The sequence below is a fragment of the Diospyros lotus genome, chromosome 5 (assembly GCF_014633365.1).
Source record: "Diospyros lotus cultivar Yz01 chromosome 5, ASM1463336v1, whole genome shotgun sequence".
In the NCBI taxonomy this organism is placed as follows: domain Eukaryota; kingdom Viridiplantae; phylum Streptophyta; class Magnoliopsida; order Ericales; family Ebenaceae; genus Diospyros; species Diospyros lotus.
In genome coordinates this window covers 40,171,379-40,198,634 of record NC_068342.1, presented here as the reverse complement: position 1 = coordinate 40,198,634, position 27,256 = coordinate 40,171,379, and the positions used below count along the sequence as shown (strand labels likewise).

At 38.1% G+C, this 27,256-nt stretch overlaps 1 protein-coding gene across 2 annotated transcripts in view; it reads left to right on the top strand.

Moving 5' to 3' along the window:
- The window catches only part of LOC127801836 (serine/threonine-protein kinase TOR), a 109,240-nt gene that overhangs the window by 40,283 nt on the left and 41,701 nt on the right, over positions 1 to 27,256 (top strand). For both annotated transcript variants that reach the window (XM_052337282.1, XM_052337281.1), the window contains exons 26-38: positions 7,146 to 7,269; positions 7,380 to 7,565; positions 8,199 to 8,351; positions 8,421 to 8,573; positions 9,605 to 9,676; positions 9,745 to 9,879; positions 10,011 to 10,072; positions 10,221 to 10,318; positions 17,381 to 17,490; positions 17,563 to 17,736; positions 17,816 to 17,881; positions 19,999 to 20,067; positions 20,147 to 20,257. In XM_052337282.1, the coding sequence (XP_052193242.1) occupies positions 7,146 to 7,269; positions 7,380 to 7,565; positions 8,199 to 8,351; positions 8,421 to 8,573; positions 9,605 to 9,676; positions 9,745 to 9,879; positions 10,011 to 10,072; positions 10,221 to 10,318; positions 17,381 to 17,490; positions 17,563 to 17,736; positions 17,816 to 17,881; positions 19,999 to 20,067; positions 20,147 to 20,257 (1,513 nt within the window). The remainder of the gene's footprint in view (positions 1 to 7,145; positions 7,270 to 7,379; positions 7,566 to 8,198; positions 8,352 to 8,420; positions 8,574 to 9,604; positions 9,677 to 9,744; positions 9,880 to 10,010; positions 10,073 to 10,220; positions 10,319 to 17,380; positions 17,491 to 17,562; positions 17,737 to 17,815; positions 17,882 to 19,998; positions 20,068 to 20,146; positions 20,258 to 27,256) is intronic.

Sequence of the window (27,256 nt, the reverse complement as noted above, 5' to 3'; positions counted from 1 at the left end):
TAGAGCCGGTTGCCACCAAATAAGGATGAAACCCTCCGATATACCAAAAATGGCATTCCGAACCCATCAAGGGCTATATGAGTTCATTGTTATGCCTTTTGGACTCACTAATGCCCCAACCACTTTCCAAGCCTTAATGAACCAAAATTTCAGTCCCTATTTGTGGAAATTCATACTTGTTTTCTTTAACGATATACTTGTATACAGCCCAAACCTTGAGCAACACCTATACCACCTTAGAACAACCTTTGACGTCCTTAGATTTAATCAATTGTATGTCAAGTTGTCTAAGTGTACTTTTGCCAAAGGGGAGGTGGAATACTTAGGCCATATCATTTCGGGAAAGGGAGTAAGTACAAATCCAAAGAAAATAGAAGCCATGGTGAGTTGGCCTAGACCTGCAACAATTAAGGAGCTTAGGGGGTTTTTGGGATTGACTTGATATTACAGAAAATTTATCCAGTATTATGGGGTGATAAGTAGGCCTTTGACTGAGCTCCTTAGGAAGGATAACTTCCACTGGAATCCCAAAGTGGAGTAGCTTTTAGGGCCCTCAAGAAGGCCATGACCCAAGCTCCAGTTTTGGCATTACCTGATTTTTCCAAACCTTTTATTGTGGGGATTAATGCTTGTGACAACGAAGTTTACTTATGCAGGAAGGGAGACCATTGACCTACATCAGCCAAGGTTTGGCTCCTAAACATTGTGGGTTGAGTGTTTATGATAAAGAGCTGATTGTCGTATTGGTGGCAATGGATAGGTGGCTGCATTATTTGGAGAGCAATCCCTTTGTGATAAAGACAGATCATGAAAGTCTGCAGTTCTTGCTTCAACAGAGGCTTAACATTCATTTGCAAAGGAAGGGGGTTTCTAAGCTCTTGGGATTGGATTATACAATCCAATATCGGAAGGGGAAAGAGAATGTGGTGGCCAATGCCCTATTTAGAAGAGAGGGAAGAGGTACTTTTTGTGTTCTAAAAATCGGCTTAGGCGGCCCCTAGTCGCCGCGAATATAGGCTAATCAGCCTCCCTAGGTGCCGATTCGATTAATCAGTTGTCGGCGGTGCTTGGTTGCTTGGGTTGCCTAATTTTCAAAGGTTTTAAGTTAGGGTTTTTAAGTTCTCAGAACTGATCTATAGTCAAAGTCAAGTGCTTGTGCTATGCCCCGATTTCTCTCTCTCGTCGCCGCTACCAATCGCCTCTTTGAAAGCTCTATCTCGTCGCTGCCAGTCGTCTTTCTTGGCCCCTGATTTTCCGATTTTCCTTGGCCCCTTGGCTATCGCCGCCAGTCGTCTCTCTTGGCTCCTAATTTCCCGATTTTCCTTGGCCCCTTGGTCGTCGCTGCTAGTCGTCTCTCTTGGCCCCAATTTCCCTTGGCCACCGCCGCCAATCGTCTCTCTCGCTGTTGGTTGGTCTTTCTCCGCCCTCCGGTATATATAGCCATCACCCATCGTCAGTTTATATATATATAAATATATATATAAACAGATTTGTTTACATCAAAAACTTATAAAAAAAAAAAAACAGCAGTTTGCCTAGGCGCTAGGCCCCAGTTTGGCGCTCGACTAGCACCTAGCGCGTTTTAGAACATTGGGTACTTGTTAGGTGATTGTGGCAGTAACATCATATTGGGTCAGCGATATAGTAGGGAGTTACGCTAATACAGATTGGCTATTAACCCCAATGACCAGCAGGGGTATACACTCTCTAATGGAGTGATCCGATTTCAAGGGCGGTCTTTCTCCGCCCTCCGGTATATATAGCCATCACCCATCGTCAGTTTATATATATATAAATATATATATATATATATATAAACAGATTTGTTTACATCAAAAACTTATAAAAAAAAAAAAACAGCAGTTTGCCTAGGCGCTAGGCCCCAGTTTGGCGCTCGACTAGCACCTAGCGCGTTTTAGAACATTGGGTACTTGTCAGGTGATTGTGGCAGTAACATCATATTGGGTCAGCGATATAGTAGGGAGTTACGCTAATACAGATTGGCTATTAACCCCAATGACCAGCAGGGGTATACACTCTCTAATGGAGTGATCCGGTTTCAAGGGCGGTTAGTAGTGGGAAACGATGAGCAGTGGAAGAATAATATCATGCAAGCACTGCATGGTTCTCCCTAGAGGGCGCATTCAGGGGTGAGAGCAACCTATTACAGGGTGAGGCAGCTCTTTTATTGGCTTGGACAGAAGACGAAGGTGGTGAAATATGTGCTGGCTTGTGAGGTATGTCAGTGCTGTAAACATGAACAGGTTGCTTTGCCAGGATTACTGCAGCCATTGCCCATTTCGGATCAAGCTTGGGAGGGAATCTTTATGGATTTCATAGAGGGGTTACCAAAATCAGAGGGCAAAGATGTAATCCTGGTGGTAGCGGATAGATTAACTAAATTCGCTCATTTTCTCAGCCTCACCCACCCTTTCTTAGCTGAAGAAGTGGCACAGTTGTTTTTGGATTCAGTGGGGAAGATTCATGGAATCCCTAAGACTATTGTGTTAGATAGAGATAAAATCTTTACGAGTTCCTTTTGGCAAGAATTGTTCAGAAGCTTGGGGGTCGGGCTGCACATGTCCACAGCTTATCACTGTGAAACCGACGGCCAAACGGAGAGGGTTAATCAATGCCTTGAAGCATACTTGCGGTGCATGTGCTTTACTAGGCCTAGGAGTTGGAATAAGTGGCTATTCTTAGCACAATGGTGGTACAATTTGAGTTACCATAGTGCTATCAAGAGGACTCCTTTTGAGGCACTATTTGGTTACAATCTGCCCTTGCTACCGGCTATCCCTAATTCCTCAGCTACCATGGCTGAAGTGGAGCGTTATTTCCAACAAAGGCAGGAGGTTCTGACAGAATTAAAAAGGGAGTTAGCTGCTGCCCGCAATCGGATGGTGCAGGTTGCCAATAAGAAGAGGAGTGCAAGGACCTTTGCTGTGGGTGATAGGGTGTTCCTGAAAGTAAAGTGTTCAGCCTACTTTTTTCAAATACTCAAAGCACAGTCCAAAGTGTTTTAGGCCTTATACTATACTTGCTAGGGTGGGAGAGGTAGCTTATCGGTTCAACTGCCTACTGGAGTTAAAGTACATCCGGTATTCCATGTTTCATTGTTGAAGAAGACAGTTGGCCATAATACTGCCACCAGCTCAGTTTTGATCTAAAGGTGTGGTGGAGCCTCAGGCCATTGTGGATAGGCAGGTTATCCATCAGGGTACGACTCCTTATTACGCAAGTTTTGGTAAGGTGGTCACACTTACCACCGGATCAACCAACTTGGGAGTATTTGCCGGATGTGCTGAAGCAGTTCTATCAAGCTATCAACCTCCTCTAAATTTGACAAGAATTCTTTCATTTGGGGGGGGGGGGGGATTTGTTATGACCCGGGGTTAGAAGTGTAATAAATAGATGATTGTAACTGTAGAACTAACAGGGGCTGTTGTAACTAGCGGGAGTGGCAGTTAGCCATTGAACGGTTTGGGTATGCGCCCATTAAGTAGGCTGTTGTAGAGGGAAGAGTTATGCTTGATGAGTAACAGAATTTCTCTCATTTTCTTCTTGATTCCTCTCTCCATCTCTCTCGTTCTCTTTTTCCCTCTCTTGTTCTCCTTCTCCCTAAATTCTGTCTTTCAAACCAGAATTCTTCTTGGAATTCCGACCAATTGCCCAACCCTTAACCTAAGGGCTTGACAATTTGCTATATTAAATGGAAAGTTGGCATTCATGTATGCATATTCTCTACAAGATTGAATTAGCCCGTTTCTATTGTACATGCCCATGTTCTTTGTGATCTTTTTGATATGTCCCTCTCTTTATATTTGTAAATGCATATACATCCAAATAGTGATGAAAAGTCTAGTAACGGAAGTGAGCACAAACCATAAAGAACTCATACTTGCATGATTAAATATTTCATAGCTGTTGAAATCTATGAAGCTCTAACACACCAGTGCGGGTGTCGTACTAGTGTCACCAACTTGTCAGATACTCCAACACACTGACATGCCTCTGACATGTGTCAGACACACCCATGGCGTATTTGATGCTTTTTTATTATTTAGGAAATGGAAACATGAGGGGACATGCAGCGTGTCCCCTTGACGAACACTTCGTATGCATATAGAATTAGGAAACCGACCTTGATTTTTGCGTGAATCTTTGGGTTTTGATTGCACATTTCTTCTATTACCAGATGCTTCGTATACATGTAGAATTAGGAAACAAACCTTGATTTCTGCATGAATATTTGGGTTTCAGCTGTATGATTCTTCAATTACTAGGTGCTTCATATACATATAGAATTTGGAAACTGACCTCGATTTTTGCATGAATCTTTGGGTTTTGACTTCACGCTTCTATTCCTTTGATTGTTGACTGGATTGTGTGGGATAAGGGTTGAAGATGAGACTCTGACTGATGGTGACAACTGCATAGTTCTGAAAGGCGCGAGGCGCAAAGGGTCCTGGAGCCTGAGGCGCGAGGCGCACGAAGCGAGGCACGCCTTTGCAAAGCGAGGCGCACCTTTTAGAAAAAAAACTAAAAATCTTGTAAAATCATAAAAAACTATCAAATTATCAATAATAACACATGCATATCATTAATGTTTCATTATCTTCAAATTCTAAACTAACAACATCAAAGTTAATTCATTCATCATACAATTTCTAAACTAGAAACATCATCAAAGTTCAAACTTAAAGTCTCAAACTCAAACAAGTACCAACCATCGTGCAAAGTTCTAAACAAACATATAAACACTACAAGTCCACAATCAATAAAGAAGTTTTAATCATCATCATCATCATACCCTTCACCAAATTGAAAATCATCATCTTACGGTGCCATATTTTGCTCATCCCTGATTCCCTGTTATTTTTCTTCTTTTGCATGTACTCTCCAATCTCTTGTTTTATTGATGGAGGACATTTTGGAATAGCTTTAGTATTCTCCACAATCAATAAACACTACAAGTCCACAATCAAGAAAATGCTTTCATTTTGAAAAATGCTATTTTTCTAGGTCTGGAAGATTAGCGCATTTTTTCTAAGTCTGGAAGATTAGGGCATTATAAGGAGACATATAAGAAAATGTTTTCATTTTGAAAAACTAACTCCCGGTATTTTGATAGTTAATATTCATTGTTGTTAAAATGATTTTTAATGAATTTTTCAAGAAATAATAGGTATGTATTTTGGGGGTGGTAAAATCGCTAAATCCTGAATTTGTACTAAAATCAAAATTCTATTTTCTTATTGTTATGGATTTTGATTTTTTAGATATTTTTATTGAATCCAAATGGGGGGTACTTTCTTATTTACATTTATGTATTAAAGTAAATGGAAGGTAAAATATAAATAAAAGAAAATGTGGACATTTACTTAAACTAAAGAAATGTAAATAAGTAGTGATGTATACATGTTGAAACTAATGTAAATAAGTAGTGATGTATACATGTTGAAACTGAGAAGAGGGGATGCTGGAGAGGAGAGAAAGAAATGATGCAGGCAGGATGCAGGCGCGGTTTTCATGAGGCGCGCCTCAGCGCCTCACCTTGCAAGGCGCGTGCCTTGCAGAAACCGCCTCGCCTCAGCCCAGGCGAGGCGCCAAACTGGCGCCTTGCGCCTTGCGCCTAGGCGCGCCTTTAATAACTATGGACGACTGGAATAAACTGTCTTCCAATTTGACTAACTTGTGGACTGGATTGTGGGCAACATGACAACTAATGGCATCGTCAGCTAGTGGCAACTATGACTGGGTCTTGTGAGCAATGTTGAGACGAAGCGACTGGGGTCTGGATTGCTATGAAGCTCAGACACAAGGACACAAGACACAAGATACTACATTTTTTTAAAAAAGTAGGATAGGATATAGTTAGGATACGTTAATTAATAAATTAAATTTTTATATTTCTAATGATACAATAAAGTATCAAAACTATATTCTAAAACTCATAAATATGCATCTGTCAAAAAAAAAAAAAAAAAGGCAAATAAGTATTTAAAGTACATTCTATAAAATTTTAAATAAATAACAATATAGCATAGAACATTCGAATATCATATTCTGCAACTAGAAAACTCAACTCTAGCAGTCCAACATGATCAAATAAAGTAAATAATATATATCAAGTCCGAAGAAGAAACACATCAGCCTCCATCATAATAAAATATAACTATAAAAGTATTATAATATACATATCTAGATTCAAGAAAAATCAGAGACTCAGCGCCACTCACAAGAATTCAGAAGGTGAAACCCAGCCTTTTGCATTGAGACACCCAACAATCCAATGTAGACTTGCCGCTGCGCTTGCAAGTAGCTTGGAAAACCCAACGTCTTTCACAATCCAGCTATGAAGCAAGGTGACTTAGTGTTCTGGGTAATTTGTAATTAAGGGATGTTACTACTCATATCTTGATCACTTGACCAAGATGACTTAGTTTTCATGAGTTTTATAGTTCAACCTTATATTATCTTATATTCTCAGCTAACTAATTATTGTGAGTGCTGTCTTACTAAAGAGGTTCATATTCAAGCATCACACTCCTCTAGATTAGATTCAGGTACTTAGATATTACTACACCTATAATTTATCAACCACATCCAAACAAACTGAAATTTTTCTTGAATTCAACAGCCTCAAAGACCCTTGTCAGGATGCTGGTTCTTTCACCAAATAACATTTAGTGTCATCAACCATAATCTGGTTTCATGGACAACTCAGTTAGTCCAAAAAATAATAGTAAAAGCATATGAGAGCTACTTTTTAACAAAAACTAAAGCCTTACATAGTGTGCTCCACCTGGTGAATTTGCTATAAATTCCAGTTACTGCTAGTCTTGCTTCTATAGTTACATTTGGTTTGGAGAGAAAATTTATTGGTTTAAGGTAACTGTTAGATATTGGTCTGGTGGGTTGGTATTGCTATTTTATGATACTGATTACAGTCTTGTTACCTTGCTGGTATGTTTTCTTCTTGATAGCTATGTTTTGGGTTTTTCTGAGTACTTGTATTCCCAAATCCTGTTCCCATCCCCCCCCCCCCCCCCCCCCCAAAAAAAAAAAAAAAAAAAAGAACACCACAAAAACTCCCATGCATGTAGCATTATTGTTTTCAACTATTCACTTCTAATTTGCAGGAAAAATGATGAGCTCCGTAAGGATTCTGTTGATGCACTTTGTTGTCTAGCTCATGCCCTTGGGGAGGACTTCACTATCTTCATTCCTTCAATTCACAAACTTTTGGTGAAACATCGATTGCGGGTCCTTTCTCTTCCCAATAATTTACCTTTAATTTTTTTTTTTTTTATCTTTTGCTCTGTGGATATCTTGTGCATTTAAAGATTTTGAGTGTAGATGTATCTGCTTTTCAGCACAAAGAGTTTGAAGAAATTGAAGGGCATTTGCAGAGATGCGAGCCTCTAATCTTGGGGAGCTGTGCTGCTCAAAGATTAAGTCGACGTCTTCCTGTTGAAGTTATTAGTGACCCTCTAAATGATGTTGAGAATGACCCATATGATGATGGGATTGATGTGCATAAACAACTTAGAAGCCATCAGGTACCCTATTTTGACCAATTTGGTGTCATTGATATTTGTTGTTTTCTGTGATGATTTGGATGCAGTCTTCTGTGTGTATATACATATATATGTATATATTTGTATGAATCAAAGAGAAGAATAAGAAGAACACGAGAGATTTACGTGATTTAGCACAAGCCTATGTCCATGGGATGGAGAATCTCGATTCTGTTAAGATGGAATTGTTTTGAGTATATTGATTTCTCCCTTAACTCTCTCTTGATACCAAATACTTACAGAAATGTTCTATATATATATAGGAAAGCTAATGGGCCCTAATCTCATCAAGGGTTAATGGGCCCAAAATGGGCTTTAGCCTGTGGAATTAGAGGCATAGACCCAACATTTTCTCATATATCCACCATCACTGTAAGCTTGCCTAAGAGAACCTAGATTATTATTGTTTGAACTGTATCTTGGTTTTCAACCCAATGCTCGGGTCATTTTTTTTGGTGATCATGTCATTTATGAAATCTTGATAAAACTTTTCATAGGCCATTGAGCTAGGGTTCTTCAGATTAACAAATTTCCTTTTCATATGTTCAATAAGACCTTATTTCATGATTTTCCTACCAATTGGCTGGGCAGTTTCATGACTATTTTTTCATGCAGGTAAATGATGGTAGGCTACGCACTGCTGGTGAGGCTTCTCAGCGCAGTACAAAAGAAGATTGGGCAGAATGGATGAGGCATTTCAGCATTGAACTCCTGAAGGAATCCCCATCTCCGGCCTTGCGAACCTGTGCTAGGCTTGCACAGTTGCAGGTATGACTTATTGTTCAGTTATACCATAACTCTGGGGAATAAAAGGATTCTGATTTTGAGTCTTTGCAGCCTTTTGTTGGGCGAGAGTTGTTTGCTGCTGGTTTTGTTAGCTGTTGGTCACACCTGAACGAGACTAGTCAAAGACAACTAGTTCGGAGTTTAGAGATAGCTTTTTCTGCTCCAAATATTCCCCCTGAAATTCTAGCTACACTACTTAATTTGGTAACGCTATTTCTTTTCTCTTTTTGTTTCTTGTTTTCTTTTGTTTGTTTGTTTGTTTCTTCCTTTTCTGGTTTGCTTTTTGGTAGTATTTTCTATCAATTTACTACTCATGATAACCTTTGGAAATCTGGTGGTTCTGTTCTTGATAAAATCAAGGGCATGGATAAGTTTTGTTGTTAATTTGGTGCACATTAAAATTATGTGCTATTAGGTGCATCTACCATAGTCTTATTCTACAGTATGAGTAATAAAACATTAAATTTTTTGTTAATGTGTTAAATAGTAATATTGTAAATTTGCATTGAAGAATGAGTTGAGTTCAACTTAAAACATAATTTGTTTGTTTATTAAAAGAAACCTGATAAATTATCTTTAGCTTCATACAGTTTAGGCTACCCAAGTTGAGCAAGCCAGACCTTGAAGTGGAATCAGTCATCACGATTTGCCCTTGACTTCTTTGATCCCTATCATTGGTTGAGTGCAATAATTACTGTGGAGGTCCAAAGGTCCATTTGGTGTAGAAGTCACAGTGGGGGTTTGGTTGGATAAAAGATCTCTACTTAAATTTTTTTTGGCAGATATAATTTAAGTAAACAAGATACTAAAGCTATTCTGATCACAGCTGACTTTGTGATTCCCCTATTTGATTTCTCCTCGATGCTCTTCACTCTTTTCATTTGGTTTGATGCACAAGTTTCTTTGGATATACAAAGGTCAGTACACTGATGTATAATTTAACTTGGTTTGCATATTAGAAGTTCCCTTGGATGTAGCATTCTGATTCTGAGTGATGTAGGGACCTTTTCTGACATTGTCCTTTCTTAGTTCTTATCATTTTTTATGATTCATACCATCACAAGGACTGTCTGATCTATGGTATTCAAGCTAAATAGCAGTAAGTTGCCAAGAAGAAACAATTGGAACAAAATCATTTTGTAGCTATGCATTTTGTTGTTTCTAGTTGTGGGGCTTTCTTACTTAAACGGGTGTGAATCCTTTCCACCTTTGGCATTCATAATTGATCTTTCCAGGCAGAGTTCATGGAACATGATGAAAAGCATCTTCCTATAGACATCCGTCTACTTGGTGCTCTTGCCGAAAAGGTAGGTGAACATCACAAAATATCTTCTCTCTTGTTGTACATTGTCTTCTAATTAAGTTTTTATTTCAGTGTCGAGTATTTGCGAAGGCCTTGCACTATAAGGAGATGGAATTTGAAGGTGCACGCTCCAAGAAGATGGATGCAAATGCCGTTGCTGTAGTAGAAGCACTCATACATATAAACAATCAACTTCATCAGCATGAGGTGTTTATTTCTCCTTCAAAAGACAGAATTTTCTCAGTTTGCCATATAATGTTATTTATCTAGTCTACTCACCATAATTTAGATATTCCAGGTTATTGATGTTTTTTCTTTTTTCTTTTTTCTTGTCTTAGGCTGCAGTTGGAATATTAACATATGCCCAGCAACATTTGGATGTTCAATTGAAGGAATCATGGTATCATTCATTATACAGTTGCTCTTTTTTTTTTTTTTTTTGGTTTGCTTCTCCTCACCAAGTTATCAAGAGTTTTTTTCCTATGTTGTGCATTATCTTTCGTGTATGGCTGTCAATTAGAATACTAACATACCTTGCCTTGTTCAAGGTATGAGAAATTGCAGAGGTGGGATGACGCACTCAAGGCATATACTGCTAAAGCCTCACAAGCATCAAGTACAAATGATATTCTGGAAGCTACACTAGGTCTGTCTTAAAATCATGATATAGAGCATCTCTTGTTTTATTTTCTGTTTCTAAATTTATTTTACTTGAATAATTTTGTACAGTTGCCTCTATGGTTCTATCTATGGCTTTCCGATGCTATGATCCCTCACGAAAAGGGACAGCTGTGTAAAATATCTCAGAACTGAACCTCGAATACTTTGGAATTGGCTATTTATGAGTACTTTCTTCCCTATGAGCTTTTCTGGGCTACATTGTTTTTAAAATTTAGGGTAGACTTCTGATTTTTTATGATCTTAAGTAAGTTTGTTTGGTCCTCTTGAAGTCCTTGTACTTTCTTTGAGGCAAGGCTTCGTGTTTGGTCTGAGTGGCTTCCTTGTATATCCAACCCTTTTCTGATTACATATCTGCATCTTGGGGTTTTGGGGTGGTTAATGTGCTAGTTGTAACACCACGGGCCCTTACCCAAAAGTGCTAGTTGATGGTGACTTATGGGCTGGAGCAAGTAGTACACCCAAGATCTCTCCACTAGAATGCCGGTGTGGGATTGGGTTGTGAAACTAGTCTTGTGCAAAAAAGTTGCCGGGGCATGCTGCAAGCTATCAATTAATTTCTGAAACCAGATTAAAAATTTCTTACCATGGTCACAATGTTTGTTTGTTATGAACTGACAGTCTATTGTAGTCATTATCACAAGTCATAATCACACTAGGTGGGGTTGGCAACATGCTTCTAGCTTTCCAATCATATTTCGTTTCAAATCTATGTTGAAAAGATCTGATGATCTTTATGTTAGCTGCTGGCTACCTAATGCAACCCTCCTTTACCTGGGCAACCAACAATCTATAAATTGAGAGAAAATCACTGAGTTCATGAGGTTGCACAAGTGCATACCTGCAACATAAGCCTAAATAAGAGCTATTGTTTTTGATAAGTAAAATATCATAAAAGGGGAAGCACCAGAGAGGGAGTGAACTAGTGTTACTGGGAGGAAACAAGAGATAAAGCATAGCCTTCTAGCTACATGCAAAAATAATTTATCACAAGCTAAAAAATGAGTATCCACTCTCAACCAGGAGAAAGGGAGAAACGAGAATGGTTCCCTCCAAGTCATGGATTGGACTTTCTGTACTTTTAAATTCTCTTTTATTTTTGTCATGTGATCAACTGCACATCAATAAAAATGAATGGCCATCCAATACCATATGTCTATCTCTGGCAACACAGACGCTAATAATTCAAAAGTCTCTTACTGAGTTAGCAGGCTCCGCTATACATAAAAAATCAAGTGAACACATCTCTTCATATTCTAGGGGCAATGAAGAGGACAATGGTCCCCTGCAACTTTATTCTTGCATGGTGAGCATCATTCCACCATAATGTGCCCATGCTTCTTGAGGTAATTACAAGTAAGATCAGAACCTAGTGAAGGATCCCAGACAAAATTTGAGGGACTCCTTGATATCCATACCCTTCTTTTTATAGAACTCTTAACCTCTCCATGTGAACTGAGTGAAATCTTAACCTCCCATACTCATTTGTCCTTGTCCAATCTTAGGGCAATCTTGGAGCCTGCCATAAGAATATTTAAGGGAGCTAATATGTTAGTTCTGGATATTTTTGGGGACCAAAAAATGCCATGCTCAACAAGAAGAGTTTTGGAAAACACCACCTTGTATCTGTGACCACCCCAAAAATCTAGCAAAAATTCATTGTTGAATCATTCGCAGTTCTCATCCCAAGCCTCTGTAATAGATGATAACCCTTCATTTTGTGGTTCCATAGGGAACTGCTGAAGCTACCCTTAAAACTTACCAACTACTACCTTGACCACAAATATATGACCCTCATATTCACCATGGCCCTTTTCCGCATGCCATCACCTATAAAGGTGAACCTCCACTAGACTTATCTTGCTCTTGGACAAAACCGAAGAGCATATGGGACGCCAAGATATATATGTTTTGCATAAGGCATTGCTTCAAAATAGAAAAGATCATACCTCAAGGTTCACAGTATTCATCTTTTGCTGAGCATATGGGATGCCAAACTATTGATACCATTTATATTTTTGCCGCCTCAAATTCCTCACCTGACCTTTGCTCTCTACTTTGAGTCTAAACAACTCCATATCTAGGATAAATTAAATAGGGAGAGAGAATCCTGTCTAATTCCTAGAATTGTTAAAGAAGCCTTTGGAAACCTTGTTTACAACACTGATAATATGATTGTGGTAACACAGTGTTGAACCTGACCCTTCCTTTTGATGTCAAGCCCCAATTTTTCTTGCAGTAAGAGCAATCTTGAGACTCCTAAATACCCCATTTTGATCTTAGAAGGAGAACAATCAATTAATGACTATGTCTTAAAGATCTGTTAAAAAGGAGAATTTGTCGATTAATGACTATGTCTTAAAGATCAAGACTATAAGTCATTCTCTTGTGGCTATAGGAGAGCCTTTAAATGATAATGAATTGTTACTTGCAATTCTTAATGGTCTAGATCAAGATTATGATATTGTTGTGAGCTTGATAACCTATCAAATGGATGATATAGACTTGGAGAAGGTTCAATATTTGCTGCTCATGCATGAACAACGTTTAGCTGTTAAGAATGTACCTCAGTCTTCACTGCATTTTGATTCATTGTCCTCTACTATGAATGTTAATGTGGCTTCACATCAGCCATCTCAAAGTAATGGAAATTTTGGCTATAGTAGAGGAGGATATTCTCAGAGAGGAGGAGGTTTTGGATTTAGAGGAGGTAAGAGGCCGAGGTAGATCTTCAAACTGAAAATTTTACTGTCAACTGTGTGGGAAACTAGGGCATCTAGTGGACAATGTTGTTATCGTTTTGATCGGAATTTTACTAGAGTGAACAATCAAAGCACTAGTAGATCTACATCTACTGGAGGTTATAACACTGAAAATCAGTTAGGTTCAAGTGCTTATATGGCTACTTGTAGTGACTCTAATGGAGCCTACACTAATGATAATGGATCAATGACAGGCTCACCATATCATAGTGCTTCTGAGCAATTTGCTATCAATCCTCTCTTTTTGATCTAGCCTGGTTTGTGGACTCAGGAGCCACAAATCACATCACTCCTAGCCTTAACAACCTATCCCTACATTCACCTTATCATGGTGGGGACAAAGTTACCATAGGCAATGGCAAGCAATTGCCTATTACTCATGTTGGTACGGGAATGTTAAATACCACGTCTAATTCTTTTCTTTGTATACCTAATATTCTTCATGTTCTTAGCATGCATAAAAATCTTCTTAGTGTTTCTCAACTCACTAGAGATCATAATTTGGTGGCTGAATTTCATTCTAATGTCTGTTTTATTAAGGACAAAAGATTTGGGGAAGTTCTTTTACGGGTACACCATAAGGATGGGCTATGTCGGCTAGTTCCAGCATCATGTTCCACTGCAACAAGCATTCAAGCCCAATCCCTAGAGCCATTTTCTATTAATTCAGCTTGTACTTCTTTCAATTCATGTAATGATGAAAAAGCATGTAAAAGACAGTCTTCATTTGTTCATGAACTGTGAAATGATGTACATGTGGCTCAAAGTACTAGTATTTGCCAAGATTGGCACAATAAATTGGGCCATTCTTCTTTGAATGTACTTCAAAATGTGTTGAATAAAATTGAAATTTCTTGTTCATCTTCCAATTTATCTTTTTGTGACTCTTGCAAGATTGGTAAATTGCATCAAATTCCATTTTGCTACACATGAGATTGCTGTTGTTCATTCGTTACAGCTGGTAAATTCTGATCTATGGGGACTAGCTCCAATGTTGTCTATTGAAGGGTTCCGATACTATGCCATTTTTGTAGATGCTTACACTAGATACACTTGGTTATATCCTTTAAAAGTCAAACCATATGTCTATCAGTGTTCATTACATTTCATAAACTTGCTGAAAACCAATTTCAAACCAAACTTCAAGCCTTACAAACTGACAATGAGGGGGAATACCATGCCTTTTTACCCTACCTACATGACAATGGCATTCAACCAATATTTACTTGTCCTCATACTCATCAACAAAATGGAATTACTAAGAGAAAATGTAGGCATATAGCTGAAATGGGATTGACCTTATTAGCACATGCTAAAATGCCTTTAAAATTCTGGGTAGAAGCCTTTCTAACTACTGTTCATGTGATTAATCTCCTACCTTCCTCATCTCTTAAATTTCAGACCCCTTTTGAACTATTATATCATAAGCCTCCCAACTATCATTTGCTTAAACTTTTGGTTGTGTTTGTTTTCCTTTTCTTCAACCTTATAACAGGCACAAATTTGAGTTTCATTCAACCAAGTGTATCTTTATTGGATATGGTTCCACTTAAGTTGGCTTTCCCTTACTCCACTATAACTTACCTCCAAATTCAGAGCCTAGCAGTCCTTCAAAACTTCTTCTTCCTATTGTTTCTTCATCTTCTTTTTGCAAGTGTCCCTTAGTAGTTCATTCCTTGAGTCCAATTATGGGTACATCAGACAATTCTAACTCTATTGTCACCACATCATCCTGTTCATCTTCTCCATCTCCTGCACCTCCTACCTCAAAGGTTCCTAAGTATAAGAATATTCCAGCCCCTTCTGTTCACCCTATGCTTACCTGTCTTAAAGCCAAATAGTTTGTCCGTTCTTCTCCTCACGTCTTAGTGAGCTCACTTGAACCAACTTCAGTTAGTGAGGTTCTTTTAGACTCACGATGGGTTAAAGCCATGGAAGAAGAATATACTGCTCTACAAAGGAATAATACTTGGGAGTTGGTTCCCTACACTGATGATATGAATCTTATTAGGAGTAAGTGGATTTTTTGGGTGAAGTTTAAGCCCGATGGGTCCATTTTAAAGTATAAAGCCAAGTTAGTTGCAAAAGGCTTGTTACAAAATCCAAGTGTGGATTATGCTGAAACTTTTAGTTCGGTGGTTAAAACACCTACAATTCGAGTTCTATTTTCTCTAGCTGTGTCTTTTGGTTGGAAAATTCAAGAAGTGGACGTTAACAATGCATTTTTGAATGGAGATTTAGTTGAGACAGTGTATATGGCTCAACTGGAAGGGCTTGTTAATGCTGCCACTCCAACTCATGTTTGCAGATTGAGGAAATTTTTATATGGGTTGAAACAAGCTCCTTGATCTTGGTATAATAAGCTGAAGGAAACTTTGATTAAATGGGGTTTTATTAGATCCATTTCTGATGCTTCATTGTTCATAAAGTGGACAGATGAATATGTGTTTTTGTGTTAGTATATGTGGACAACATACTTATTATTGGATATAATTCCGCTGCTCTTAAGGCCTGTATTCATGATCTAGACTATCAGTTTGCTTTAAAAACTCTAGGAGCTGTCAATTACTTCCTATGGTTTGAAACATATTGAAACAAAAATGGCCTTTATCTTACATAAACCAAATATGTTGTTAATTTGTTGAGGAAAGTTGGTATGGAAGATTGTAAGCCTTGTGATACTCCCATGACTGCTGGAATTTCGTTAACCAATGAAGGAGAATAGTTTACTAATCCAACTGTCTATAGAACAATTATAGGGTCTTTACAATATTTGACCCATGCAAGACCTGATATTGCCTTTGCTGTTAACAAGTTAAGTCAATTTTCAGCCAATCCTAAGTGTCAACACTGGTGTTAGCTTGCAAGAGATTGCTTTGGTATATAAAGGGGATGATTGATCTGGGTTTATTCTTCTCTTCTACACGTGGAGATTGGCTTTAACAGTGATTACTGATGCAGACCATGTTGGTTGCAAGGTCACTAGAAGGAGTACTAGTGGTTTTTGTGTTTATCTTGGCCGAAATCTTATTGTTTGGCGCTCCAAAAAGCAGTCAGTGGTTGCACATTCAGTAGAGGAAGCTGAGTATAGGGCTGTTGCATTGGGAGTGATGGAGTTACTATGGCTTAAGTCATTGTTTGTGGAGTTGGGTTATCCGAATGTTACAACTCCTATTGTATGGTGTGATAATTTGGCAGCCAAGATTATGGCTGAAAATCCTCGCTCTCATACGAAACATGTTGGTGTTGATGTTCACTTTGTTCGAGAGAAAGTTGAAAATGGTAAAGTGAAAATTCGATATGTTCCTACATCGGATCAAGTTGCTGATATTCTAACTAAGAGTTTGCCTGAAAATTCGATATTATGTTGCAAACTTGGGCTAACGTGGACTCCTGTATGTGCTTGTGAACAAAGATATACAGCAAAGGAAGCATCTCATATAAGCCTATATACTACAGAGCCACTGGAGGAGCTTGGTTTGAAGGGGAGTGTTGAAGAGAATGTAACATTGAGATAGTATTCGGCTTGCTGTTTGTTGGTAGTTTTGATTGTTTAGCTTGTATCAGCTTTCTATTTTATGTTGCTGTTTTATGTTATTATTAGTATGAGGCGGTAATGCCTCTTGTCTGTTTAAGCTGCATATATAAGCAGCTTATGTTAGTTGTTTTGATTTTCATTCATTCATTCTCTTAATAAGATTCCAGTGCATTAGCTTCTCTCTCCTCTATTTCTCGAATTCTTAAGCCCTAGGGTTTCCAACTTACATGTGGACACCTAATCAACCAAGTAGGAAAGATCTAAGCATGATGCTTTTACCTGTGCACTTGGAAACTCCTAACTCTCTCTGGGCTTGGAATTGATTCCAATTGTATCTTTAAGTGAACAACAGTGCAAAGCGGCTGGCATCTGGCATCACCAAGTGAATGGGAATGTTTTCATTCGTGAACTCCTTAGCCCTGTGCAACTTCTTAGTGAAACAATACATGTTTTGACTATCTTTACCACCTTGCACATAGACACAGGTATTCTCTTTTATTGTGAGCACGTCGATTGTCATGAGTACCTTTAAAGTAGTAATTCAAGTACATGTAATCAGCTTCATGCATTACCTTTAGCTATGTTTTAGCAGATATGAGCATCTGCTTACATAGGGTGCAAAGATGCATTCTGTTGTTGCAGAAACTTGATGATTTTTAGTATTATATTTCTTTTTCAAATGATAACATTGTGATTAGCAACTTCTTTCTGATTTTGTATGTTTCTTAAGGACGAATGCGATGCCTTGCTGCACTGGCTCGTTGGGAGGAGCTTAATGACCTGTGCAAAGAACATTGGACTCCTGCTGATGCAAATGCTCGACTGGAAATGGCTCCACTGGTTTGTTCTTGACATTCTGGTGGTTGTTCAATGTATTCCTACTGCTCCTGCTAAAGTATCTAATGTGCCCAGGCTGCTTGTGCCGCATGGAACATGGGAGAATGGGATCAGATGTCAGAATATGTTCATCGACTGGATGATGGTGATGAAGCTAAACTGCGTGTGATGGGAAATACTGCTGCCACTGGTGATGGTAGTAGTAATGGTACATTTTTCAGGGCTGTTCTACTAGTTCGGAAGGGAAAGGTATTCTATTTGGTCTTAGTTTTAATTCTTACTTCTAATACTTAAAAAGTGTTATCAAAGCCTAGTACTCTGTCTCCAGTATGATGAAGCACGCGAATATGTTGAGAGAGCAAGGAAATGCTTAGCTACCGAGCTTGCTGCTCTGGTTAGTTTCTTATTATTTCTCATCTACTTTATTCTGTTTATTATACAACCTACTATTTTACTCCTGTTATGTAATGACAGTATTTTCTGTACCTTAAAGACTCATTATGTAGGAAAGCAAAAATCATTGTACCATTCTATGCATGCTAAATCTACTCAACCAGATGCATTAGGCATGCATTGGGTCCCTACAAACCCTTGGGTGCTAGCATAGTATATGTTGGTAGTCTATCTTTCAGTGTCTGTATCTTGTTTAGGCAATGTTTTGTTTTGCCCTTTTTTTCAAATCAAATTACGCATGTTTAAACCATTTGCTCAAAATTAGATATATCAAACAACTGGCTTGTTATTATGGCTGAGCTAGGCTCAGCTTGACTTGCCATTTGTATAGGGCTGGGTTGAGCTCAACATTTTTACGCCGGTGGCCTAGCTTGGCCCGACCCAACTCATCTAAGGGCTTGGCTTAGCTTGAGCCCGTAGGCCTGGCTCATGGGCTTGATCTATTGGGCCTGAATGAATTTTAATTTTATAAAAAATAAAATTATAAATAATTAATTTTGAATTTGAATTGTTGATATTTAATTTAATAGCCTAAATACTTTAAAAATTACATAAACCATATCACAAATTCACAATGACAATTAATAAATCTCAAATAATTTATATCTCATACACAATTTCACTTTTTACAAGAAAATTTATGTCATACACAAAAAGGAAAAATCACTTTAAAATATTCTAAATATATAAATAAATATGTATCTCATACACATGTTGGAGTTCGAATTCAAAATATGAAGAAATTTTTAAATATTTGTAAAATTTAATACTACTTTAAAAGTGGAATTGTGAACTATTAAAAGTTTCAATTTTCAAACTTTTAACTTCTGCATTTTTAATTTTTACTTTACAAGTAGAATTTTCATTTTTTAAATATTTTTATATCTTATACATAAATTAAATAAATATATTTTTTAAAATTATTTCAAATTGTTTTAAAATGGGTCAACCTGGCATGCTTTTGCTGGGCTCAGCCCGTTAAGGCTTGTGAGCCTGGGCCTGGCCTGGCTTTGCTTGGAACTTGACTGGCCGACCTGGCTTGATCCGCTTTAGGTGGGCTCACGGGCCAAGCCAGGCCCTGCTTTGTGTTGATGGGCTCAGCCCATCTGATGAATGAGGCACACCCAGCTTGACCCATCTCTTTGTGGCCAATGGTGCGCTCAAGTTGGCCCTGCCCAACCCAACCCATTTGACAGCACTACTCAAAATTTCTCTCTCCTCTGCAAGTGCTTTTATACATTTCCACTCAAGGTTTAAAACCTGCTGTTACTTCTGATGTTCATGAAAATTAATGTTGCAAGTGGTGGGGACATTTGGCATCCAAGTTTTGTTCAACTGGGTGTATGGTGTAATGAGAGAAAATGACATAAAGAGAGAAGATAGAACATTGGAGTAGAAATGGAACCTGGAAAATTAAGCAAAGCACTACCAATTGTAGTTTGCGCTATAGTTCTTGGAACATGAATTTGTCTATGAGGTGTCCATAACAATTTATTATTTAGAGGAGGGAAAAAGGATTTTGGTTAAATATTGAGATGGACTCCAAATCTTCTGTGGCCTTGTTCCTGATGATACAGATATCGTTGGATGTCATTTGGAGGAATTGTCCCAAGTGAAATTTCTTTTAATTTTCAGAAAATGGAACATTAATGAAGATTGGTGTTTGAATTAACCATTGGCAGTGAATGTTTTGGCCATAATGACTGTGTTGTCTCCTTGAGGTTCTTTCTTGATATGCTGTTGAAGCGTCAAGGGAAAATGTGAAGTTTAGTGTGTAGTACTAGACTGCTAATTGAAGCCTTGTATTTATTTATCATAATCGAACATTCCCAGTGGGTAGTTGTTTTTGTATGCAAATTGTATCCTTGTGCTGTTTTTACAACTCGAACTGATGACCTTCCAGTCTAAGGAGCAATTTTGCTATTGCTATCAAGGCTCACCCTCTTGTCTGTTATAGTTATAGGTAAAAAAAATGCTAATTAATTTTGGACATGGCTTTTAAAGTTTTTCCTTTGGGTTTGAATATTAATTCAAGTTCCACCAAGTATTTGTTTTCAGGTTCTAGAGAGCTACGAGCGTGCATACAGCAATATGGTTCGTGTTCAGCAGCTGTCTGAGTTAGAGGAGGTTTGTAGTATATTATATTCTGAAATCATGTACTCCATATGAAGTTTTTGTAAGGATTTTTGTTTTTTGGTATAAACAGGTCATCGATTATTTTTCTCTTCCTGTGGGAAACCCTGTTGCTGAAGGTCGGCGCGCACTTATTCGTAATATGTGGAGTGAGCGCATAAAAGGTGCAAAACAGAATATAGAGGTAAATGTGCTATGAGATCATTCAATTGGTTGTAGACAGCTCCCTTACTACTGATTTAAAAAAGAGAGGAAAGAATAAAGTACAAAGGAGAGAAAAGAATATAGGAGGGGAAATAGTCCACATTACTCTTTCATCTGTGGATCATGATTTGGAGTCCTTGGAAGGTTATACTTACACTCATGTCAGAGCGAGCTTTATTGAACATGTCATGTCAGAAATTATATAATCTCAAAGCTATTTACTTGTCTTGGGGGTAAGAAAACTGCTTTTCAAAAGTAGTTACAACTTGGGAAACGGCTTTTTCTTAATCATAAAAGATGTGAAGACCTGCTTATTTTTATACCAGATATGCCCATGACAGTATCCAACCCATGTGCAGTTTGACAAGTTAAAAATGAAATGAAGTTCCAGTGCATGCGATCCTGTAATAGAAGCTCTCATAACATGCCTCAGCTGGTGTTGGTAGTGATTTTGCGTCATGTTGAAGTCTTAGCTCTTAGAAAATAGATCAAATTTCTCTGGGTTTGAAAAATTTCTTATGCATTAAATAAAAAATTTAAAACCCTAAATAATTTAATATTTTCCTTGAAATAGGAGCCTGGAAAGCTAAGCTGAATGCTTGGTGATTCCTGAAAGTATTTACTACATATTTAGGATTTACTAAAAGGTTTGTTTTTGGTTGGCACCTTACATCAAAGAAACCTCCAACACTTGAGGAATATTATGTTGTGTTTAGGACGTTATGTGGCTGGGCAAGTATGTAAAGCATATTTTTGGAACCATGTTGTTCTAACCTTAATTAACGGGATTGTGGTATAGATTTGAGCAATTCTATGTATATGTGTGTGTGTTTTGCAAGCAGCGGTATTTAGTTCTGGGTGCATCTTTAAGGTTCAGCTTTACTACCCAAAGTCTTGATAGATACACTTAGAAATTAGACCAGAAAATGTCTTAATTTCATACTAATGAATGTGTACAACATCCTCTTTTAAGGAGAGGATTATTAGCAAAGAAAGAAGGAAATAAGTGACAGCATCCTACTATAATTAACTTTCTATATTTACATATTATTTACATAAAACACTGATCCTAGAATATTCTAGGATGAAGATTAGATCAGCATAATTCCAGCACTCCCCCTCAAGCTGGTTTGTAGATGTCTTTCATAGCCAGCTTGCCAATAAGTTTATCAAACTGCTTCTTGTGTAGACCCTTAGTTAGAACATCAGCAATTTGTTCAGTGGTTGGAAGATATGGCATGCATATTATTCCAACATCGATCTTCTCCTTGATGAAATGTTTGTCTACTTCTATATGTTTTAAACGGTCATGCAATACTGGATTATGAGCTATAGAGATGGCAGCCTTGTTGTCACAATAGACTTTTATAGGTACTGAATGAGAAAATTTCAACTCTTCAAGTATTCGTCTGATTCACATTCCCTCACAAATTCCATGGGCAACAGCTCTAAACTCTGCTTCTGCACTATTTCTAGCCACTACATTTTGTTTTTTGCTTCGCCAAGTGACTAGGTTTCCCTCAACAAAAGAACAGTAGCCCAAAGTAGATCTCCTATCGTCAATACTTCCTGCCCAATTTGTATCAGTGTAGATCTCAATTTGCAGGTGTCCATGTTTCTTGAACATTATTCCTTTGCCAGGTGTCCCTTTAAGATATCTTAGGATTCTATAGACCACCTTGAAATGCTCTGGCCCTGGTGAGTGCATAAATTGGCTTGCCATACTAACTGCAAAAGCAATATCGGGTCGCGTATGAGACATGTAGATTAACCTGTCCACAAGTCTCTGATATTGTTCCTTGTTCTTCACTTCTTCAGCTTTGACAGTCTATAATTTCACATTAAGCTCAATGGGAGTCTCTGACACCCTGCATTCGAGTAAACCTGTTTCTCCAAGAAGATCAAGTACATATTTTCTCTGATTGACGAAAATACCTTCTTTGGATCTTGCAAACTCCATTCCTAGAAAGTATTTTAGAATGCCCAAGTCCTTAATTTGGAACTCCTTTGCAAGTTTCTTCTTGAGGGCTGCTAACTCTGTCTTATCATCACCAGTTAAAATAATGTCGTCAACATAAACAATTAAAATTGCAACCTTACCATCTTTTGAGTGTTTATAAAATATAGTGTGATCTGCCTGACTTTGAAGGAAGCCATAACTTGTAACTGCCTTTCCAAAGCGTTCAAACCATGCTCTCGGTGACTGTTTGAGACCGTACAAGGATTTCTTCAGTCTACATACTTTGTCACTCCCAAATTTCTTTTCGAATCCTGGAGGCAAACTCATGAAAACCTCCTCTTCAAGATCACCATTAAGAAACGCATTTTTGACATCAAGCTGGTGTAGGGGCCAATCTGAATTTACGGCAAGATACAATAGGACTCTCATAGAGTTTATTTTAGCAACAGGAGCAAAGGTCTCCTGATAATCAACCCCATAAGTCTGGGTGAAACCTTTAGCCACCAATCTGGCTTTGTACCTATCAACGTTTCCATCAGCCTTACACTTTATTGTAAACACCCATTTACACCTTACTATTTTCTTACCTTTGGGCAGGTAAACTATCTCCCAAGTGCCACTTTGCCTTAGAGCATTCATCTCCTCTATGATTGCTAATTTCCAATTCGGATAATTCAAAGCTTCCTATATATTCCTTGGAACAAACAAGTGTGAAATCCTAGATGTGAAAGCTTTATGAGTTTTTTATAGTCTGTGGTAAGAGATATATTTAGCAATAGGATGTTTAGTGCAATTTTTGACACCTTTCTTAATTGCTATAGGAACATCAAGATCAGGAATAGTAGGAGAATAATTGATAATAGTTGAAGAATCAATTGGGGAACTATTGAAGGGAGTAAATTAGACGTTGAAATGGGATTTCTTACCGTGCCATTGCTCGGATTTTCAGACTGGCTTTGTGTAAAGTTGACATTCAGGTCTTTGTTCCTTTGATGAGATCTCTGCCTAGTATAAACCTGAAGCTCAGAATTTAGATCGTGATAATCGGTTTGTAGTACTTCTCCCCCAGAAACTCCTTTACTTGGCACCAAAGAACCAGAATCTTCTAAGTGACCATTATCAGAAACATGTGGTTCTAGAGTGGGACATATTGCATTTGGAAGTGGGACAGAAACATCCCAAAAATTTTCTTCAACTTCATGTGTCTCCCCCTGAAGAGAATTTTGGGTAAAATAGGGTTGTTTTTTAAAAAACGAAACATCCATACTGATATGGATTTTGTTTGTAAGAGGATCATAACACTTATAACCTTTTTTATGTGAGGCATAACCCAAAAAAACACATTTGACAGCCCTAGGATCAAGTTTGGAACGGAATTGATTAGGGATATGAACATACACAGTACACCCAAAAACTTTGATAGGAATATTCGAATGTAATCGTGTGTTGGGAAAAACTTCTTTCAGGCACTCAAGAGGTGTTTTGTACTTTAACACTTTAGTGGGCATCCGGTTTATCAAATAGGATGTCGTCAAAACAGCTTCACCCCATAAGTATTTTGGAATATGCATAGAAAACATTATGGCACGTGCGACTTCGAGTAAATGCCTGTTTTTATGTTTAGCAATACCATTCTGTTGAGGAGTATTCCGACAAGTAGATGTATGGTGAATACCTTTTTCTTTCAAAAAAACCCCCAAGTGCTCATTAAAATACTCAGTGCCATTATCAGTGTGTAAAATACCAATTTTGGTTTGAAATTGAGTTTCTACCATAGTGTAAAATTTTTTGAATAAGTATTCTACTTCAGATTTTTTGTGCATCAAATAAATCCAACACAAACGTGTATGATCATCAATAAAGGTAACATACCACCGTTTGCCAGAGAAAGTAGAAATTTTAGATGGTCCCCAAACATCACTATGAATTATATAAAACGGTTTGGATGCTTGTTAGGCTTTTGGTATATATGTAGAACGATGATTTTTTGCCAAGATGCAACTGTCACATTGAAAAAATGAATAATCCATTCCTTTAAACAATTCAGGAAATAAACGTTTCAAATAGGCAAAACTAGGACGGCCTAGTCTAAGATGCCATAGCATTATTGTATCTGGAACAAGAATTGAACTAGTACTACTAAAGCCCTGAGCTTTTTTATTACCGACAGATATATCATCAAAGTAGTAAAGACTTTCAATCATCCTAGCACGCCCAATCATCGTCCCCAAACTTTGGTCCTGAAATTCACAATGAGAGTCAAAGAAAATAGCATGACAGTTAGAATCTTTGCACAGTTTACAACTGGGGATTGCAGGCTAAGTTATGAACATGAAGGACAAAAGTGAGATTAATATTCTCAGTCAGTTTAATAAGTCCTTTGCTTGCAATAGGTGAAAAACTACCATTGGCGATTCTGATATTTTCATTTCTGGAGCAAGGAGTATAGGTATTAAAGAAATGAGAAGAACTAGTCATATGATTGGAGGCTTCGGAATCTATAACCCATGGAGAGAAATGAAGACAAGAAAGGGCGTTAGGTTTTCTACCTGTGTGTTCCAAGGAAACACTAGGAATACCAGATGAGGAATTGGATTTTAACAATTGCAAAAGTTGATCAATTTGCTCTTTGTTGAAGGGACCGATATCAACCCCATTGGCAGTAGGGACCCCACGGTGGCTCTTGTCTCCTTGCTTACTGCTTTTCCAATTGGTAGGTTTGCCATGAATTTTCCAACAAGTCTCGCGAATATGGCGTGGCTTGTTGCAATGGTCACACCAGACCTGAGGTCGCTCATCGTTTTTACGCTGGTAATTTGCAGCCTTGTAGGCAGTAGCATTAGCAATTAAAGCAGAATTTTCAAGTGTCTCACCAGTGGTCTTTTTTCCTAGCATGACACTCCTTCGGCCTTCTTTTCTTCTAACTTCGGCAAATACATCACCAATAGAAGGAGGGGGAGACTGGCCAATGATCCGTCCTCGCACTTCATCGAACTCGATATTAAGACCAGCAAGGAACTTGTAAATACGGCTATCTTCAACGAGTTTCTTGTGGTGGTTGCAATCATCTGTAGATTTCCACTCATATGTGTTGAAGAGATCAAGATCTTGCCACAATCGCTTCAAAGAATGGAAGTACTTAGTTACTGAATCATCTCCTTGAGGGACCTCTCCTAATTTCAGAGTCAATTCAAAAACCTGTGATTGGTTTCCCAAGTCAGAGTACATCTGATTTACATTATCCCATAATTCCTTTGCAGTAGGATATCACGTATAATTGGAGCTGATATCTTCATCCATGGAGTTGACCAGCCATGTCATTACCATGGAGTTTTCAGCATCCCAAATGGAATGGGATGGGTCATCCGTTGCAGGTTCCTTCTTGTCCCCAGTAAGATAGCCAATTTTCCCTTGCCCACGAATATACATCCGAACTGATTGAGACTAGCGAAGAAAATTATCACCATTTAAGCGGATAGTGGTGATTTGGATAGAATGGGTTGGCTGGGTCGCTGGTAGTTTGGTTGGGACAATAGCGGCAGAGGGTGTAGTGGTTCCCGAGGTGACTTCAGACATGGCTTAGGAAAAAGAAACTGGTTAACAAAAAACAATCAGAAAAATGGCTGCAGTGACGCTAGGAGGTGGCGACGCTGGGAGATAGCAGCCAGCAACTGATGGCGAACAGCAATCACAGCACAAAGACCGCAAGCAATTTGTGGTGTCTGGGAATGCGATCGACAGTTTTTGGGGATGGCGCCAGTGGATCTGAGATCGGAAATACAGTCCGATACAGCAGCAAGCAGGTCTGCAGCGCCTTCGTTAACGATGACTGTTGTTCCAGCAGCTGTCTCCGAGGGCTGTTCGTCTTCCTTAGTCGGCGACAATATCTGGCTTCCAACTTCTGCAGAGGGACGACAATCGATTGAGAGGCAGAGGTGGCCAACAGATCTTGGGTCAACAATGGCCAACAGATCTTGGGTCAATGGCTGGGATTGATGGGCAGTCTAGGGTTTCACGATGAATGGCTGTGATTCAATCCCTAAATTACTGCTCTGATACTAACTTAGAAATTAGACCAGAAAATGTCTTAATTTCATACTAGTGAATGTGTACAACATCCTCTTTTAAGGAGAGGATTATTAGCAAAGAAGGAAGGAAATAAATGACAGCATCCTACTATAATTAACTTTCTATATTTACATATTATTTACATAAAACACTGATCCTAGAATATTCTAGGATCAAGATTAGATCAGCATAATTCCAGCAGATACTAACCTGGAGGCTGTTGATCAATATTTACGATCCTCTATTACAACTATAGTGTTTGAAGTGCATTTCAATTCATCTTTAAACTGTTTTTGATGCCTAATCTTTTTCTGTGCAGGATTCTTGGGCCGATCTTTTTCCATTTTGTATCACTTTCTTTATTGTCATCCCCTTTTTTATTTTCTGGAGGCTGAATTTTTGTGTGTGGATTACAATCTACAAATCCCTAATCCCCCATCCCTTTCCCTGTGCACATGCACGACAGAAGAAAAAATCCTTAATTTTTTAAACTTAAAAAACATATTTATGGCCCGAACTATTTCTTTCTGCTTGAATCCTAACCCCTTTAACAACTTAATATGGCAATGCCCTATGAGTGAGTTTTATCCATACTTAATGAAATTCAATTAAGCTTTGCCTTTGAAAGACTGAGGTGACCTATATGTTATTGTTACAAAATTGGATCAACAACAAACCATAATCAAACCAATTAACCACACATGAATACAAATTTTAAAAAATCACGGGCAGAAAGAACAAAATATCATTACAAAAGTGATATTAGCACACGCACTGTGTCTTGATTTCATGTGACTTGAGCACCAATTTATAGACTCTATAGATGAATACAGGAAATTATATCCTGATTAGAAAATGACATATGAAGATATTCCTCCAGATGAGATAAATCTCACATAAAATCGAATTTGACATCATAATCACAGTCAAATTTGAAGTTATAGTCACGGT